The sequence below is a fragment of the Corvus hawaiiensis genome, chromosome Z (genome assembly GCF_020740725.1).
Source record: "Corvus hawaiiensis isolate bCorHaw1 chromosome Z, bCorHaw1.pri.cur, whole genome shotgun sequence".
Lineage (NCBI taxonomy): Eukaryota > Metazoa > Chordata > Aves > Passeriformes > Corvidae > Corvus > Corvus hawaiiensis.
In genome coordinates, this window is record NC_063255.1 from 60,884,512 (window position 1) to 60,902,926 (window position 18,415).

Below are 18,415 nucleotides of genomic sequence, written 5' to 3' on the forward strand. Positions count from 1 at the left end.
TCTATTAACACCATTCCTATTGTGAGTAATGCTAGTATTTGAAAAAAAAAACAACTTTATTTTCTCCTGAATGGTTGCTCAGTCCCTCAGGCACACATATATACCTACCACCACATGTACAGCACAACCTGCATAATAACAATATCAAAGTTCTTGGCTTTTCCAGCTGAGAACTTTTATGACACATCTATAATGGTAGTAGCAAAATAACCATCTTAGAAAAAGATCACACATAAAAGGGGGGGCGGGGGGAGGGGGAAGGCAGAACAATATTTAACCTGTTTAAGCTTCAATCAAATCTCATTCCTTGGACCTTGTAAAAAAATTAGTCTCACACCATGAAGCCTACATAGCTGAAGTACTTTGGAAGAGCTTTTGGAAGCAAAAATCCCACTCTTCACATTCTGCAGTATAAATGTCCTGTGGAGAGACATAGGACTGAAGTCCCTACGCTTGCCAATTTCTTATCTTGTTTGAATGTTAAATTAATATTTAAAGCTATTTATTCAAAGTTGACTTAGCCACTAGACTAGGAAAGATCAGACAAATTGGTTGCAAGAAATGAAGTATGAGGAAACCGGAACTCTTTGACAATGTAGTCCTTGGAGTGAACGTGTTGAATGAACCCAGCAAGTAAATGATAAGGGCCTTTGCGCTCTGGATGTAAGAAAGCAATTTATCAAGAGTACATGAAATCTCTAGTGACCGTAAGAGAGGAAGAAACAAGTACAGGAGAAGTCCCTATAAGATTATTTTAAATGCTCAGAAATTTTGTTTAAAAAAGCAGTGAGAAGCTTAGGTGCTGCAACATAGCTCATAAAATAGAAATAAAATTAAATTTAAACATTGATACTCAGTAAAATGCATGATGTCATATGCAATTCCATCTTTTTTAACTTCACAAGGGGATAAGATTTACCTTCATCCTGCAAAATTTCCTTATCTTTAAATTATTCATATCACAGTGATTAACATGGAATTCATAAAGCCAAGTGAAAAGAACTAGCCAGCTCAAGTAGCAGTGAATTCATGATTAAATTTTTGGTAAATCAGGGGCCTTAGTTTTAACATGTTTAAAAGACTGAAGTTTGGGGAGTATCTGTTTCATTTTTTTCCTCTAGAGATTAAGTATCTAACCTTTAACGGTCCCATTCAATTCGGCATTGCTTCAGTCTTGGTCATTAGTTAATCATAAGTTTCTCTTGAACTATGAGTATTGTACCGTCTGAGTCTCACCTGAGAACCCTTCTGGCATAGCAATTAAAATTACTTGTGACCTTTGGAAATTAGGGTTGTTTTGGACTGCATCTGTAGAAAAGGATCCTTTAGTGATGACTGGTGTCCATCAGGAATCTGTACTGGCACCAGTACTGTTTAATATCTTCATCAATGACATAGTGAGGCCATCAGATATGCAGATGACACCAAGCTGAGTGGTGCAGTTGACATACCAGAAGGACAGGATGCCATACAGGGGGACATGGACAAGCTTGAGGAAGTGGACTCATATCAACCTCATAAGGTTCATTCAACAAGGCCAAGTGCAAGGTGCTGCACCTGGATCAGGGCAATCCCAAGCATGAGTACACACTGGGAGATGAACTCATTGAGAGTAGCCCTTCAGAGAAGGACCTGAGGAACTTCAGTGGATGAAAAGCTGAACATGACTCAGCAATGTGCTGCATCAAAAGCAACATTGCCAGCAGGGTGTGGTTGATGATCCTGCTCTTCTGCTTCCTCTGGTGAAACCCCACCTGGAGCAGTATGTCCAGCTCTGGGGTCCTCAGCAAAGTAAAGACATGCACCTGTTGGAGCAAGTCCAGAGGAGACCACCAAGGTGATCAGAGGGATGGAGCCCCTATCCTGTGAGGAAAGGTTGGGAGAGCTGGGATCCTTCAGCGTGGGAAGGAGTTGAAAAGAATCTTGGGCAGGGCTCTTTGGCAACCTTACTGTGGGCTTTCAGTACTGAAAGGGGGCCTACAAAAAGGCTGGGAGGGGACTTTTGACAAGGACATGTAATGATTGGACAAGGGTTTAAGCTAAAAAGAAGAGAGTAGATCTAGATAACAGACATAAAGGAGAAGTTTTGATGAAAATGTTGAAGCATTGGAGCAGGTTGCCCAATGAGGCTGTAGATGCCCCATCCATGAAAATATTCAAGATCAGTTTGGATGAGGCTTTGAGCAATCTGATCTAGTCGAAGATGTCCCTGCCCATGGCAGGGGGCTGAACTAGATGGCCTTTAAAGGTCCCTTCCAAAACAGACTATTCTGTGATTCTACATTTCTATGAATCATCCAGGTGATATTTCTCTGGAAAATAAGTGTATCTGCCAAATGTGATGTGATTACATGACTCTTTGGAGTTGTTTTCTTGACTTTTCTTTGCTCTTTCCTTATACTTGACCTCTTTTCTTTCAGCCTTGGACAAACTTAGTACTCAGCACCTCTACCACCCAACCCAAGTGGAGATTGTGCAGTCCAATGTTGTGTTTGACATCAGCAGCCTGATGCTCTACGGTACTCAGGCTGTGCCTGTGAGACTGAAGATACTGCTTGACAGACTCTTCAGTGTACTGAAGCAAGAGGAGGTGTTGCATATTTTACATGGCTTAGGCTGGACACTTCGAGACTATGTTCGAGGCTACATTCTTCAGGTAGGAAATAAAGAAAAGCATGTTTTCAAACTGAGTTAACTGATATTTCTGTTGCTGATGTATGGATGTAGTGATGGCAGACCCAAAGAGGTAGAAGGATATGAAGTGAATTTAGTCTGGCATGTTGAAGCCTAATGATGGTGTTTGCAAAATAAAATATTCAATTTCTCCTAAGCTAAAAAAATACAGGTGCCTTCATACCATAGTATTTATTTGTACTTGCTTATGTTTATTGTAGGAAATGCCTTAAATACTGCAAATATTGAGGTTAGCTACCTGCAAGCATGGTCTGGCCATCAAAGGCAGCTGGCAAGTTTTCAAGGGCTACTGTTTGACTTGAGAAACTAAGATGCAAGTCAGCAGCTCCATCATCTTTTCTTTCCTTCTTTAGAAAGATATCTAAAAGGTATAGATGAAATGGGAGTTGTGATCATGGTTATATTGGAAAGTACCCCTACAGTGTGATGTATAAACAGGAAACCTTTTTTATAAGGCCATTTTTGAAAAGTAGCTTTAAATAAAGTGTTGAATGCAGGTTAGTTGAAACAGGCAAACAAACAAAAGAAAAATAGCAAAATGGGCAGGCTTGCTTTAGGAGTATGGTCATACATATATATATATATATAGTTGCTTATCTGAAAAATTTCATAATCTATTGAGTTCCCAAGTGACTTTTTACATTTTGTAAGACTATTTCTGATTAATAACCTAAGATTATATACTTTTGAATTCTCTTAATTGCTACTGACTTTGTGGGAGCTCTGCATCATCTAGAATTCATCCAGTTATTGAAATGGACATGCCTAAAAAACTTTGAAAATTTTAGTTGCTGATTTATTGCTTTACTTTCTTAGGCAATGGTCGCATGCTTAGAACTTTATTGAAAATATGGCATTTATACCTGCTCTGAGAAATTCTGACTCTATTTCTTAATTCCTCTTCAGATTTCTGTACTTTGTGTGAAAGAAGTAAATTAGCTTTATGTGATTCTATGGAAAACTTCACCTTCTGTGCTCATAAATATTTTCCTAAATGCTCTATATATGGATTTTCACAGAAAAATGTACTGAATTGTAAAACAGTCCTAGAGAAAGAGAACTAAAAAGGTTTGTATGTTAATAATGAAATCTTTTTATTCATGTTAGGACATATATGGAATGGATCTCTTTAATTGTTTCAGGATTCTCTCAGGCATCTGTTTGGTAAAGGCTAAGTGTTACACCTATTCAAGTAGAACAGAATCCATTTTTTCCATTACCAGTCTAAAATGTACATATAAGGATATATCCATCATATTTATACAGTGGATATCTATCATGTTTGTAAGATGTAAATGTATGGTTATGCATTTATGGATTTTATATATGATAGATAATTAAGACGGATACATGAGAGATATCTACAGAGATATGTACTGGCATTATGTGCATATTGCATCATATTTTAGATTCCTGGATTCTGAATCATACTGATCTAGAGGGCTGAAGAAATTTGATTTGTAAAGGAATACATATAAAAATGCATAATTTTTAAGATCTAATATTAGAAATCTGCTGGTTACTAAACGTGATTAATAATTAGGAGTAATATATTACAAGCATGGAATGTAATTCTGTGTCTCTTAAAGACAAGAAGACTGACTGAAATCAGTAGTTTTCTTGTTTTAAAGGCTGTTGAATCATGCTCATATTGATTTTGTTTTAATTATCTTTTGGAATGATCTCAGTATGTACAAGAATGGCTTGTAATATAATTACATAGATGTTTATGCAGACTGAGATTGTGACCTATGCATCTGAAAAGTGTAAAGGCCTGTAATACCCCATTAGGTCACAGTCCAGTTTATCTGGCTAAAACTCAGTCATATTGTAGCCCCCAAGGCATGAATTTTGCCATCACTATATTCAGCAACAGTATATTAAATGTTATGCCATTTAAATGTGAACAATTATCAGTGAAAGTTAAGGACAGCTGTTTCAGACTTGCCATATATTGACTTCATTAGTGCTTGACTGTGGATTTTCTTAATGAGTGAATGAAGACCTATGATAGGTATAGCTGAGCATCCCTCCTAATTTAGCTGTCTAATTTCAAAGAATCACACACTGGTCAAGGTTAGAAGGGAGGTCATCTTGTCCAAACCCTCTGTCCAAGCAGAGCCACCTAGAACTATTTGTCCAGGACCATATCCAGATGGCTTTTAAATACCTCCACAGGATCTCTAGGCAAAAAGTGCATTTTGTTTCCATTATAGCTAGAAAACTCAGTATATGGCAGAAAAGGAAAATGCTTAGCAAAACATATATTCAGAGAAACCTTGGGAAAATTAATTAAATCTATGTTAATAAAAATGTCTTTTTTAAAACCAGCTCTATTGAAAGTATCTGTTTTAAAGGAGAAAAGGAGTATGCAGGGAAATTTGAAGGGAAGAAGGTAGTGACACTAGCACAGTAAAAGTGCGTACAGGTAATGTCTTTGAGCAAAAGGTATTGTATCATGAAGCTCATCATTACAGACTGGAACTTTTTAAAGAATTGTTTGAGGCTTTCAAACTAAGCTTTTACATGCAAAAAACCCTGAATGAAGTGTTGTGAGCATCCTACAGGAGTATTAAAAGTATCAAGTACTGAAACAAATCACCCAGAGTATCACAAACTATGGGACTGTTGATAGGCTGTCATGCAGTGAACTGGGGAACATCTGACTCTCAGTCATGAATTACAGTTCTTTGTAACTTGTGTGTCCAAACCCACCTAACTTATCACCTAATTTGAGTCAACGCTAGTAGATTTACCATACATTTATATATACTCATTGTATATCAAATACAGAAATATATATCCATAGGAAAAGGTTTGCTATGGTAGTGTAGTTGGAGACGCATAATCTAGTAAAAATAATACTTTACACTTGTAGCTTTACAAGAATCATGTATAACACTGTTCTCCCATTTTTTCCTCAGGAGAGGAAAAACAGGAAGCTTATTAGCAAGGACCAAGAGAAATAACAGAATAGGGAGAGGTAATGGTTGTAACAGATTCCAGAATACTTAATCCAGGTTCAAGTTCCAGTGTTCATTAATTAACCACAGTGCAAGAGATTTGTATAGCTGGCACAAAACTGGAATTTTATGTTTTGGGATGGTCCAAAGGTGCTGAATGCGCCCTCACCATTATGGAAGTTTTAAAATACTTAACATTTTTCCTAAATGGAGGCTTTTTTGAGGGATAGGGTAGATGCATCCACTCAAAATCAATTACTATTGTCAGATGTTTTCTGTTCTGTTCAAGATCTATAGAAATCCCTCTTCCCACAAAACAACAACAACCACAACAACAACCACAACCAACCAACCAACAAAAAAACCCCCAACAACCAACTAAATGAACAAACCCCCCTGCAAACCTCACAACTTTTTCCTTGTAACTTTAGAGAAAAAGCTCATGGCTTGCTCCACTAGAGAAACAAGAGGAAAACAGTTGTTTGTTAGTACTGCATGGTGGGTGGGATTATCTGTAATACCTTCATTTTGACTAATGATGTTTTCAAATAGCGAATTAAAAAGCAGTGGGCAGAGAAAAATGCAGTATTTATGCCTTCATTCAGTGGATACATTAATAGAGCACAGGAAGTCAAGGAACCCTGAAGCCACAGAGGTAATTTGATAACACTGCCTTTCACATTTGGGCACAGTCACAACATTGCCAGTAATGGTTGAGAGGCATTAAGACCTGGCAACATTCTCTGGCCTCCATGAGATAAATCTAGTTCCTGGTGAATAGATACCAATCAATGAAATGTTAGTGACAATTTGGTCAACAGTCTCATCAGACTGTCACAGGATTAATGTTTTAGAAGAGGAGTTGTTCTCGCATGTTTAGAACTGATCCTCAAAATAACTTTATGGCATAGGGGAACAGTTTGGATTGTGTTTGCTCCATGGGAATTCAGAGTGCTTCAGATTTTAGTCTTGTTTTTCTATCTCAGGGAAATAAGTTACTGTATTTGCTATTGACCCATATGTGGTAAGTGAGCCTGAAAGTTTTCTCTTTTGGGAACACCTAACTTCACGTGTCTTTACATGACAAGAAATTATTTTTGTCACAGAGTAGGTGTTTTGGGTCAGATACTGCATGTGCTACTCAAAGAGATGTATGTGACTAGTGGCTCTATTGATTTGAATGATGTTACTTTTACTGTAAAGAACAGCTCAACTATGAGTCTCCAACCCTGGTTTAATTCCAGCTGAGAGAAGAGGTAACTTTGCCAGCTGTTCAATGATCCACCACTGGAGAATACTTTACCCCATCCATTTGCTAGTGTGGGTACATGTGTAATTGCTCCCTAGCCAGGTTCTCTCTAAACAAACCAGGTTAGAAAAATCCTCCTTCTAAACATGTGCAAGTTAAATCTCATTATTCTGAGAGGATAGGGCTAGAGAGCAATTATGCCACTAGCAGTGAAGAGCTGGGGCATTCAGCTTTTACACTGGTCCAGCTACAGAAGACAGGACATGTGATTACAACTTAAGAGACCATAGACTGACTCCTTGCAAATAATGGTTCAGTTTTGAGTAACAGCTCAACACTTTTTTAACTGTTTTGAGATGAAATTATCGTACTCTCTTAGCATAAAAGAGGAAAATATATATTGTCTTTACAATACGAAGAAGGAAGCAGAGGCACAGAACAGAACATTGGGAGAATTAAGAAAAATGGTCTAGACCTAGGAGTCCCATTCTTATCATCATTCCCTTGAAAAAAGTAGATTAGTCAGTAGTTCACAGGGAACGTCTTAGGTGCCAGACTCTCTGGTGCCACTAACAACTATGAGAAATTTAAAAAATAAATAACACAGAACAAAGTCAGAACTAAAGCCAGCTGGAAGACTATGGGTATTTTATAGGTCCAAAAGGAGACTAACTCACAAAAGTTCATATACTGGACTTTGCATGGGAAATCACTGACCCTAAATGAACATCTATTCCATTGCAAAGTCAATGCTGAAAATGATGAAATTCAAAATTATTGGATATAATTTTCTGCTTTGGGAAAACTGGTTTAGTCTTCCATTGCTGTGCTTGTTCTATAGTCCTAAAGCAACTGTTAAGCAAAAATACAACTAAGAAGGTATGCTCTCAGAAGGTATAGATGGTACAGGGCAGAGACTGGGGAGGGACAAGCAGTTTTAGACATTATTTCAAAAAAAGCAAAATCCCATTAACAAAAACAAACTCCTTGAAATTATGAAATACATAGCAATGTTTAAATAATTCAGAGATTTTAAAAGAAAAACTAGTTATATGCATATGTATATGCAAACTACATGCTCACATATATTGATATACATATCAGTATATATATAACCGATATTGTCAGTTATATTTGACAAACAGTTCCTCAAATGTTTGTAAAACACAGTTGCTCTTGGTAGTATGGGTAATTTGGTTTCTGTCCTAGTTTACCACCACTAGTTTGTTCATGTATATGATTCTTACATGCAAATTAAATGAAGATATTTGGGTAGACGCCAAAAAAAGAAACTTGAGCATCTTTAATAATATTCTTAATTTCTTTTCTGTTCTTTCTCAAAGTAATCCCTTAGCACTTCACCTTCTAAGCAGGTGAAATATTAACCATATGCACAGATTGAAATTGCTTTACTGTTCTTAAAATTAAATATTGCCCACCATTGGCTTATCTGTGGAGGATTTCAGAAAAAGATGGGTTCTGTTGCTGTCTGAACTCTTTTAGAGACTTTATAAAGTCTTAGATTTTCTGTCTGAAATTATTTGCCTTTTAAGATCTTTGAACTTTTGCTGTAGAACCCAAGTGCAAGGACCATTTCATTAAACAGCTTGTCAAACAGCCTTCATTGCTTAAAGATAAAGAACATTAGAAAGAAAACAAATAAACAGAAGCTCTGATATCAACTTTTGCAAGGTGGACATGTAGTGTCAGTTGCTGTAGTGATGATATCATACTTTAAGTTCAATGTAGTCTGCCATCCATAATCATGAGTCACACAAAGTTTGTGTCAGGTTTTTTTTTCCCCAAGTGCTGTCAGATGATTTTACTGTTTTTGTCTTTCACAACAAGAGCACCATTAAAGTGTTGTATGCTATATTCTTTTTTAAGGAAAATCAAGAGAAATAGGCAACTGAATTATGAAAAAAAAGAAAAAAGTTGACCATTGCAACCCAGAAAATGTTAACTGACAGTTACACATATGAATAATAAAAAAGGAAATTTGTATGTGAAGGTTTTGTATTTATTTTTGCTTCTCATTCCTCATTGGTCTGTTTGTCAATAACTTAATTAATACTTTACACTCTTTTAGCTGTGGCCACTGGAGGATTTCCATGCCTTTTAAGAAGCAGTCTCCATGCCTCTATGAGTAGTATATTTTTTTACTAAAAAATTTGTAAAACTGATGCAGATAAAGGTTAAGAAGTTTATCTAGTAATGATTTTAACAAAGCCAAAGTACAATGTAAGTCTTTCACATACAAGATTGTGTTTCCCATAATAACTGCCACCCATATTTAATTACTTGATAATGAATAGAGTTACCCTTTTACAGATTAATTTACTTTTTTCAGCTTTGTTAGATACAATTCTGTCTTGTGTTTTCTTTTCTTCCTTGTAGTTAATGTTAACACTCATATGTGTGCTTTAGTTCTGATGTTTTTCAACAGTGGTTCTCAGAGGAACCAAGACACAAAGCTGGGTAACATTTATCCAGACTTCTAGTCCTGTAGTACACATGGGATTTAAAAGTGTCTCTTTTGTATGTGCTCTGCCTTTTTCATGTTCTTTGTGCCTGTCTGTTTCTTCCTTCCTCTCTTTCCACTTCAACTTCCTTATTATTTTGTCACTACCTCCCGTTCCCCCTCCCCTTTTTTTCTTGCTTGTCTTCCCTTCCTCAACCTCACCTTACTTTCACTTCCCCTTATTCTCTGATTTTGCCTCTTTAACACAAGAAGATGAAAAGGACCTGTTAGATGACATATCCATCTTCTGAGCGCTCTATTCCTCCCATGACATCACTGTACACTATTATTTGAAACTGGAGGAGTTTCTCTTCTCCCCTGCGTGTCAGTTTAGTATGACTCCCCTACATTTCTGTGAAACAGAGATCCTCTTCTATGCCCCTTCCTCTTTTGTATTCTTCTTAGCTGTTCTAATCTAGGCATGACTATTCTATCTTCACCCTAAACAGAGGGTGGAAAAAGCTCAGATAAACCTTAAAGTACTGAAAAGGGAGATAGAAAACAAAGCACAACTGCTGAGCCAGTGGGAAGCATTGCTGTGTGTTTGAGCAAAGCAATGCCACTTGTTCTATAGTGTGAAGTGCTTTCAGATTTTCTCTGTACCTGCACTAACTTGCTTAACATCTCTCTGTTGCTTTTGGTTCTGTACCTCTAATAGTAACACTACCGATCACACTACATGAGAATATTTATCATGACAGTTCATCCTTTAACCAAGCAACAATAAAAATAAAGTCTAGAGAGTTTGATGACATTTCTGAATGCCACCAGGACAAGTTACGTAACAACAGATGTCTCAGTATATGCAAAAATCATTGGGTTTTCCAGAATATGTGCAGCTGGAGAGCTGTGCTATTGCTGCTCTGTGTCTTGCATCTTGCACGGGTAATGAAGCAGAGGGCTGTATAACCCCTGGTGATCAACAGCAGTATACATCATTCTAGTTCCTAATGACTACTATGAAATAGTTAGCCTTTATAGCCATAGTGCTTCACATTGCTCAGACGTGTAAAGGCGGCCTTTTAATGGAAAACATTTATGGCTGTCAAAGTCAAAAAAAAAAAAAAAAGAGAGGGGGAGAGAGAGACTTTTGTGTAGGTGTGTTTGTCCTACCTGGAATGTGTACTGACTGTTTACAGCACTAGGGGTGAGAAGCTGTGATCCCACTGATGTACTTTTCGCACAGCTACTAGACTGCAGAGCATGGAAATGGCTGTTACTGAAGGTCTGTCAGGTGTGTGCCAGGACCATGTGTGCTTGCTTTTTAAAATGGAGCTGAAAATCTCTTCACCTGCCAAGGCTTGAGTTCATGATCCTGTGTCTCTCTTGTGATAGCTGATGAAATCACAAACACCCAAAGCAGAATGAAGGATGAAGGAGGTGGGAGGAATAGTTTGCTCCCTAGGCTGTTTTAGGTGTGAGTGATGCCATCAAGCATTTCAGAAGAAACAGAGCCCTGAACTTGGGTCTTGGCAGGTAAGCCAAGGAGGAAACTATTTCCAGCTTTCTTGCTTCAGAATGTGGTTGAATTTCTAATAACCATTTATGATCACATATCTTTTCCCTTGAAATATGTATGAGTGTGTATATATATATGTGTGTGTGTGTATGTATATGTGTATATATGTATATTTATGTATATATACATGGACTCTAACAATCTATAAATTGTATTTATATTTCTAATAGGTTGTGATTGTATGTGTCTTTGACAAAAATCTCTGGGTTTAAGATTGATTCTCTGTGAATGAAGGGAGTGGAGAGAATGGCTTTCCTTGTAGCCAAGAAAATCACTTTTCCTTCTGACAGTGCCATGTTGAAGCCCCTACCAGAACATATCCTGCACTATGTCAAAGAAATATGACCACGGAGTTGAGGACAGGATCTTGGGGTTACTGCTCACCTCAATTTTCTTGTGATAAATACAGTGACCTGTTATAAAATAAAGGGAAAAAAAGTCCATAAAGCTATTGATTGAGGGGAAATATGTGTGCGCCTGTGGAGGGGAGTGGGTTGTGCCAAGAATCCAAGGAATTAATGTCATTCTTCTCACAAAAAGCAGCTCAGAGATTAGAACTTCTGCTTTTTATGGGCTGAATTCAGATCATGGTCCTGGAGGTGATAAGGCTGTGATATTAACCATTCAGCTAAACATCAATGGAGATTAACTCAGTTAGAGAGTATGGAGTCCAGACCACAACATTTAAATGGATTTAAGACTTTTTTTCCAGTTTACAAACCTCTTGCTTTGAGTTTAGGTGTGGTTTTGATTGTCTGTGTGTCTCAGCCCTGACTTCAGGCACTTATGAAATTTAGGTCCACAGACACTTAGGAATCAAGAAGGGCCACAGAGAATCAAACTTGTCATCTGTCCAGCATCAGTTGATTTTCTCCTTTTCTTGAAGTCCAAGGGATCTCAAGGGAACTTTTTTCCCTCGCAGCACTGATCTTTCAGTGAGGTGCTAGTGCCTGTCCTGAGCAATAACAAGGAATAACAGTGAAGTGTGAGTGACTCTTATTAGGAGGGCTAAATGTCATTAACACTTACTGTTGCCTTCTAGGCAGTAAGAGGACAGCACTGAATGTAGACAGACAAACCCCTTTTACTTATCAAGGTACATTTTGATTCTAATGAACTCCTATATTTTAATTAAGAAATTTACTTTTCTTTCCTGTGCTTGAAATACCTTCTCTGATTTGCCTGTCATTTCACACTATGTTCTAGAATTTTGAATACTTAACTTGAAGCCAAGAAGTGTGTAATACTCTACTGGCTCTAATATATTAACTTGCTGTATGTATCCTTTGTGCTTCAGCTTGATTTTTTTCTCCTCCCCCACAGCTTTAACAAAATGTTCTAATCATCCCAATTTATACTTGGATGTTGTTAATTAATGTTTATGAAGTGCTTTGAGATCCTCTAATGAAATAGAATGTGTAATTATGATTATTCTTTAGTCAAATTCTGAAACATCACCACCCCTGGAACAGTAATTTCAGTAATTTTTTTTTAATAATCGTTTTAGCAAATAGAAGAGAAAGACTTTGTTTCATTAGATGATTTTTACCTTTTATAGTACAGTAAAGTATGTCTTTTTCTATCCAGTCTTGGTGGATTCTTCATGATGAATCTTGCCAGAATTGCACCCTGAAGTCTTGCATTCCATCTACTGGAAAGGGTGTGGAAAAAGGGTGTGGAAACCTCTATTACTGACTGGCAGTTGTCTGCACAGAAGGAAGTCACTTGTAGGACAAGTAGATTTTTAAGACTGCTGGCTCAGTGTATGTCAGCTTGCTGGATTTGTTTGTATCTGTATAGCTTGAGTAATGATGTAGGTATGGTAGTAGAATTAACATAACATTGCATTTTTATCCATGCATTCTGGATATTGTGTGTCTTTAAGTTGTGTCTAAGTTGGCATATGGCGCTGACAAACAGGAATGGAAGAAATAAGGCCACTCATCAGGTTGTTTGCAATGTAGCTTGTGTTTCTGCAGGCTTTCCATTAAAAGCTCTCAGACTATTTGGAAGTAGCTAGGGCAACGCCTGGGAAAATTTGCTCCGTTCATGCTGAGTATGTAATGTTGTGATCCACAGAAATGCTTTTGTCCAACCCATGTCTTTTAGAAAGGATTTCATAAAATAAAATTAAATTTGGAGTTAAAGAATTTAACTAGTACTAATTTAGTTGCTTTCCATGTGGGAGCTGGTTTCCTCTTGATAGGAGCATTTCAAACAGTACCACAGGATGCAAAACAGAGCTCTTCTCTCTCATTTGTAGGCTCAAAGAGCTGTGAGGTAATAGGCATTCATTTTCTGCCACAGCTGGAGGCAGATATGTGTTTCTTGGTAGAAAAAGAGCAAAGAATTAATAATGTCTGTAGTAGATTCTCACACAATTATGGTTGTTGTGAGGCTGCAGAGCACCCAGATGTTACAGAGTGTAAGAAGCTCTTCTGGGACAACTGACCAGCAGATGTGGGGTTGTCCAGAGATAGAATAGCAGCCAATTATGATGTTCATACCATCTCAGACCTAGCCATTTCCAGTCTTCATTTGGAGGCTGTGGCTTGAGAAGCCCATGTCCCTCCAGTCACATATGGCTTAGCAAATTGATTGTACAGGATGAGCCAAAGATGAATCTTGAAAGAGCGTCTCATAATACCTCATTATGTATATTTTCAAAGCCTGGAACATGGTGTGTTGTGAAGTGTACAGTCTTGTGACCCTGTATGTATATCAAGTTGCTAATTTTGTTGCTGTGTTACAGTGCAGCATTATTGCATGTGGTATTAATACTGTCCTATAGCAATTATGAAGTGGAAGTTTGCTCTGGTATTTCAAAACATATCTGAATATCTGTTCTTTTGAACTGCAGTTTGCTCTCTCTTTGGGTCAGGGAAACATTTTAACACAAGTAACCTGAACTGTTCACTTTTGCTGGAGTTACAGAAAAAATTTAAAATTTTTTTTTCAAACTTTTTTAAAATTTGTTTGGTTTGTTGCTGTTTTTCTTTGGTGAATATTAACCTGCAGGATGAAGTAGTTCAATGAAAATATAGTACCTTAGCACAGAACTGCTTATTGTGTCAATGTTGAGATTTGTTTGGAACAGGAGAGAAGTGCCAATGCAATGGAAAGTTTATAGGCTTTGAAGCACATTTGAAGAATTTTAATGTCAGTACAGTTTGAGGTGCTCCAGAAGTTCCTCAACCTGAAAATTCAAAATGAAATTATGCATATACTCCCATACGTGAATAATAACTTCAGTAATACAGTATGAATTTCCAGTACTGTCACATCAGTCTTTAGGTGTGTGTCTGTAAGGCTTTTCCACCACCAGTCTGCTTTATGCTGGAGTACTCTCTAAGTCCTTTACTAAGGTACCTGTTTTCACTTCAGCAGTGTTTACCCTCAGTTCATCCAAGATAATAGTATTGGAATTTCAGCAGCTACTGCACTGTAGAAAGTCCTTCTTTGTTTGTTTGTTTGCTTTTATCTAGCTGTTCAAATGAGCAGGACTGTTACAACAATGCTTTTTGTAACTATTTTGAGATTAGTTCAAGCGACGGGAAGGAAAGTCCTCAAAATCTATGAAGTCTCTAAATGTTTTGTGTAAGTGGCCAGGTAGTAGAGAGAGATACTGGAGAAAAAGCAACACATCCCTTTTGACGTACCAAAGAAACTATAGTAAAGAAGTAGGGAGGAAAGATGCTATAAAGATGCAAACCAAAAGAGTTCTCAGTTTATTGTAGAGATGTAAAGCCATAGGGAACCAAACTTAATTTGTTACCCAAATAACTGCTCAGACACTGTCAGAAGGTGGTTGCTGATTTAGCAGGGTGCATAAGAACCTACCTAACTTATACAATTAGTGCACTTGACATCAACAATGTTCTATTCACGTTTAACATTAAGCATATGCTTGTATATTTTTCTGAATTGGGGTCTCAGTGAATGTATGTAGGTCAGCTGAGGTCACATAACAGTTCTCTTCCTGTAAGCACTGCCCTTTTCTTGAAAAGAAATGAATAGCAGGTTGTAAGAACTGTACGAGGCATGTTTCATTTAAAAATTGCAGACTTCCAAAGATTCTTTCTTTCTTGTTAATTGTTTTCACTGGAGTAGACTCCATCTGTTTCCACACAGACGCGTATTACATCTCTCAAAACCAAGCTGTGAATTGTTTATGGTGTGTTATACAAATGGAGACTCACTAATAAAGCAGATTCTCATAATGACTCCTCCAAATCACTTTTGTCATTTTCGATGATGACCAGAGCCTCCCTAAAGTAAGATCTTAACTTTAGTCCAGGTTGCTCTTTCTTTCTTTCTTTCCTGCCCCAATCTGGAGTCTGTGGAATAGGTGGAAAAAATAATTAGTGAGCATGAGGTCCTTTCCCACTCTGCCATCACCTCCCTGGTGTCTGTTTGTCAGCCATGGATAGCTGCTGCATCCCCAATTCCTTTCCCTCTATCTGGGTGGCTGCAGGCCACCCTAGAGCACAACTCTCTGACTCTGGCTGCACAGGGAGCCAAGACTTTGACCTGCCTGCTAACCTGATTACATAGTACGTACAAATTAAGGTAGGAGTTTCTGTTCCCTTTGAAATGTGTGGACATAATTTACCAAATACCTTCTGTGAAAAAGAGGAGGAGGCTTGCAAAAATGGTTGAAGTACTTGTTAATACATGACCAACTGGGGTAGCGTGAGGAACACAGTACATCTAGAATCAAACACAGGCAAGGGAAAAGTCCTTGAATGTTACATTTCCAACAACCTTTGCCATGTTTAGAAACCAGCTGTCCTTCTTAGTATCCTGGCTTTTTCTTTCTATTGGCAGCTTGGCCTTTGTGTCACTCAAGAACTTATAATGAATCCATAAAAAAGAGATAGTACTGCATTTTGTTTGGAGGAAAAAAAGGAGACCTGCTTTGGTGCATGGACTTGATGTGTGGAGCTGAGAAAAATACAATGTTCTGTATAGTCCTTAAAGCATTAATTTTGACCCAATTACATGGTAAATAATGTAGACCAATAAAAAATAAGCACACTCATGGTTTGCACCATATGCTTTATAGCAATTTTGGTGGCTTTGTTTGTTTGTTTGTTTGTTTTTGCTGAAAGGTAGCCAACAAAACTTTGAAGTTATTCTTTTTGCATTTACAGATTTTAAAAAAAAAGTTACAGTTTTACTTTCTGGGCATGATAGCAACAGACACTGATATCTCCATGCAAACTTGGATATCAAAACACATGCTTCTAAATTCATAGACCTACCTTGACGAGAAACTAAAGAAATTGATGTTTCAATTTTCATCTATGAATACAAGAAAGAAAATTCTCATTTAGAGGTGAACTGATTGTAACCAATGAAAAAACTTGTGCAGTAACAAACTCCTTAATTGATATAGATTAATGTAGATATCAAAACTAAGCCCACCTTGCTCACTGCAAATTCCACACTTTTTGACAGTAAAGCAGCGGGAATTAACTTTTCAAATTTCACTCTGTGAAATTTGACTTAGGTTTCCTATGCCTTTAGACCAGGTGTTCTAGCATGTGACTTTTAAGCATAAAAAAATTAAATGTAGGATGGAAGTGAAACAAGGATTTAGTCAATATCTGGGGATATTAGTGTGGTATTTTCAGAAGGCTACTGATGCCAAATTCAACTTGTGTTCAGTTCCCAATTCTCTCACGAAACCTTTAAAAATTATGTTGTGTTTCTTTTATGCCCAGAAGTTGTGTGAAAAGCAGTTTCCACAAAGCATAGTATTTAATAAAAATACTGTATCAATTGTTATGATAAAATGTAACTGTCTCACTTGCTTTGACTATCTATTTAAGTATTGATTCACAGTGTGAGAAGTTCAGACACTGAGGAACCATAGCAGCTTTCCATAAGAACCAGAGTGAAACAGAAAAGGGGAAATAATTAAATATTATGAATATCAGAAAGCAGGTAACAAGTAAGCTTGACTAATATCACATCTGCCTCCAACACACACATGCAGAGGACAATTTGCCTTTTAGTGGTGTTCCCTTTGGAATGCCAAAACTGAAAGATTTGGACTAAATCCTGAAAACAGTTACAATGCTGAATCAGCTTCTGCCATGATATTTTAAAGCCTTAGAAGCTTTTTGAAGTATGAACCCTTTCTGGCTCACATATCTCCCTCCTCCAGAGTATGTAAGAGCACAGTGTCCCTATGGCATAAAAATGAGAAGAGGCAGTAACCATAGACATAAACACTTTTCTCCCTTCACCTTGGAGAAATCCAGCTGTTGCTGACTAGCCTTCTTTTTTTCTTACCACTTTGCAATCTGTGTGAGACTCTATTTCAAGAAAAACTGATTTTTTTTTTATTTTTTTATTTTTTTATTAGTCATTTGCCACATTTTGTTGCAGGTAGAAGGTGTCTCTGATCAGATACCTAGTGGACAACTTCCAGCCTGTGCTTTGTGCAAACTTTGAAATCAGTGAAACCTCCTTATTGTCTTGGCACCTGGCTGGTCTTGCAGGTAATTAACTGCTCTAACTCATTAAAAGACCACAAAAAAAGCCATCAAATTATTTCTTGGGTTTTTTTCCTGTATGTAAGCAGTTACTGCAGAGACCTATCTTTGCAGTGGAATAGGAAAGGACTCAAAACCAGTTTCTTTCATGACTATTCACATTATGAAAACATTTCCAAAATCCTGGGGGGGCGGAGGGGGGAGGGGAGGGATGTTTTTGTGTTTGGGGTTTTTGAATATTTTGGGGTTTTATTTAGTTTGTATTTGGGGTTTTATTTAGTTTGTATTCCCTGCTTCTCTCAGTACAGGATTGTACAAGAGAAATAGATTAGAAAGATTTTTGTTCAGGCCACTCATAATACACTCAGTACTGCAATGCTTCATTCCTTTGGGAAAAAAATAGGTGACTATATTTTTGTAGGTATTGTAAGAACATTATATTATAATCTTAACAATGTGGCTTTCAAACTTGGGAGGGGGCTGGAGATGGAAGAAATTATCTCCACAATAGAAATATATTATTTCTCATTTCAAAACTTCTTTGAAAATATTTCTTTTGCTTATTATATTTCCCCCCCATTTATTCATGTCAGTACAGGACATATTCAGCATCTGTTCTCTTCCAAAAGCCCTCAGGAAAAATTAAAAAGCTGTTCTTGCAAATTCATCATTATTATTAAGAACCATATTTCACTTCATGGTTATCTCAGCCCTTCTCTCGCTCTTATCTGCACTCTGTGATGACATTGTCTACTTGAGCAAGGCATCGTTCCAGCCTCGTGTCGTCTCTCCCACCTTAATTTGTACCGATGTGTTACAGGTTGGTGACAGGCAGTTGTTCGTGCTTGAATAACCCAAGATTTGAATTCTACAGTTTGTGGCATCCATGTAATGCTTAGCAGTGGGTACAGCTGTTAACTATTCACTTATAAATAATCTTTTTCCCCTCTCAACCTGTCTCCCAGG

The 18,415-nt window shown here is 37.3% G+C and overlaps 1 protein-coding gene across 8 annotated transcripts in view; it reads left to right on the forward strand.

Annotated features, from left to right (window-relative positions):
• The window catches only part of BNC2 (basonuclin 2), a 349,514-nt gene that overhangs the window by 226,062 nt on the left and 105,037 nt on the right, over nt 1-18,415 (forward strand). For all 8 annotated transcript variants that reach the window (XM_048291108.1, XM_048291106.1, XM_048291107.1 and 5 more), the window contains one exon: nt 2,421-2,656. In XM_048291108.1, coding sequence (XP_048147065.1) covers nt 2,421-2,656 — 236 coding nt within the window. The remainder of the gene's footprint in view (nt 1-2,420; nt 2,657-18,415) is intronic.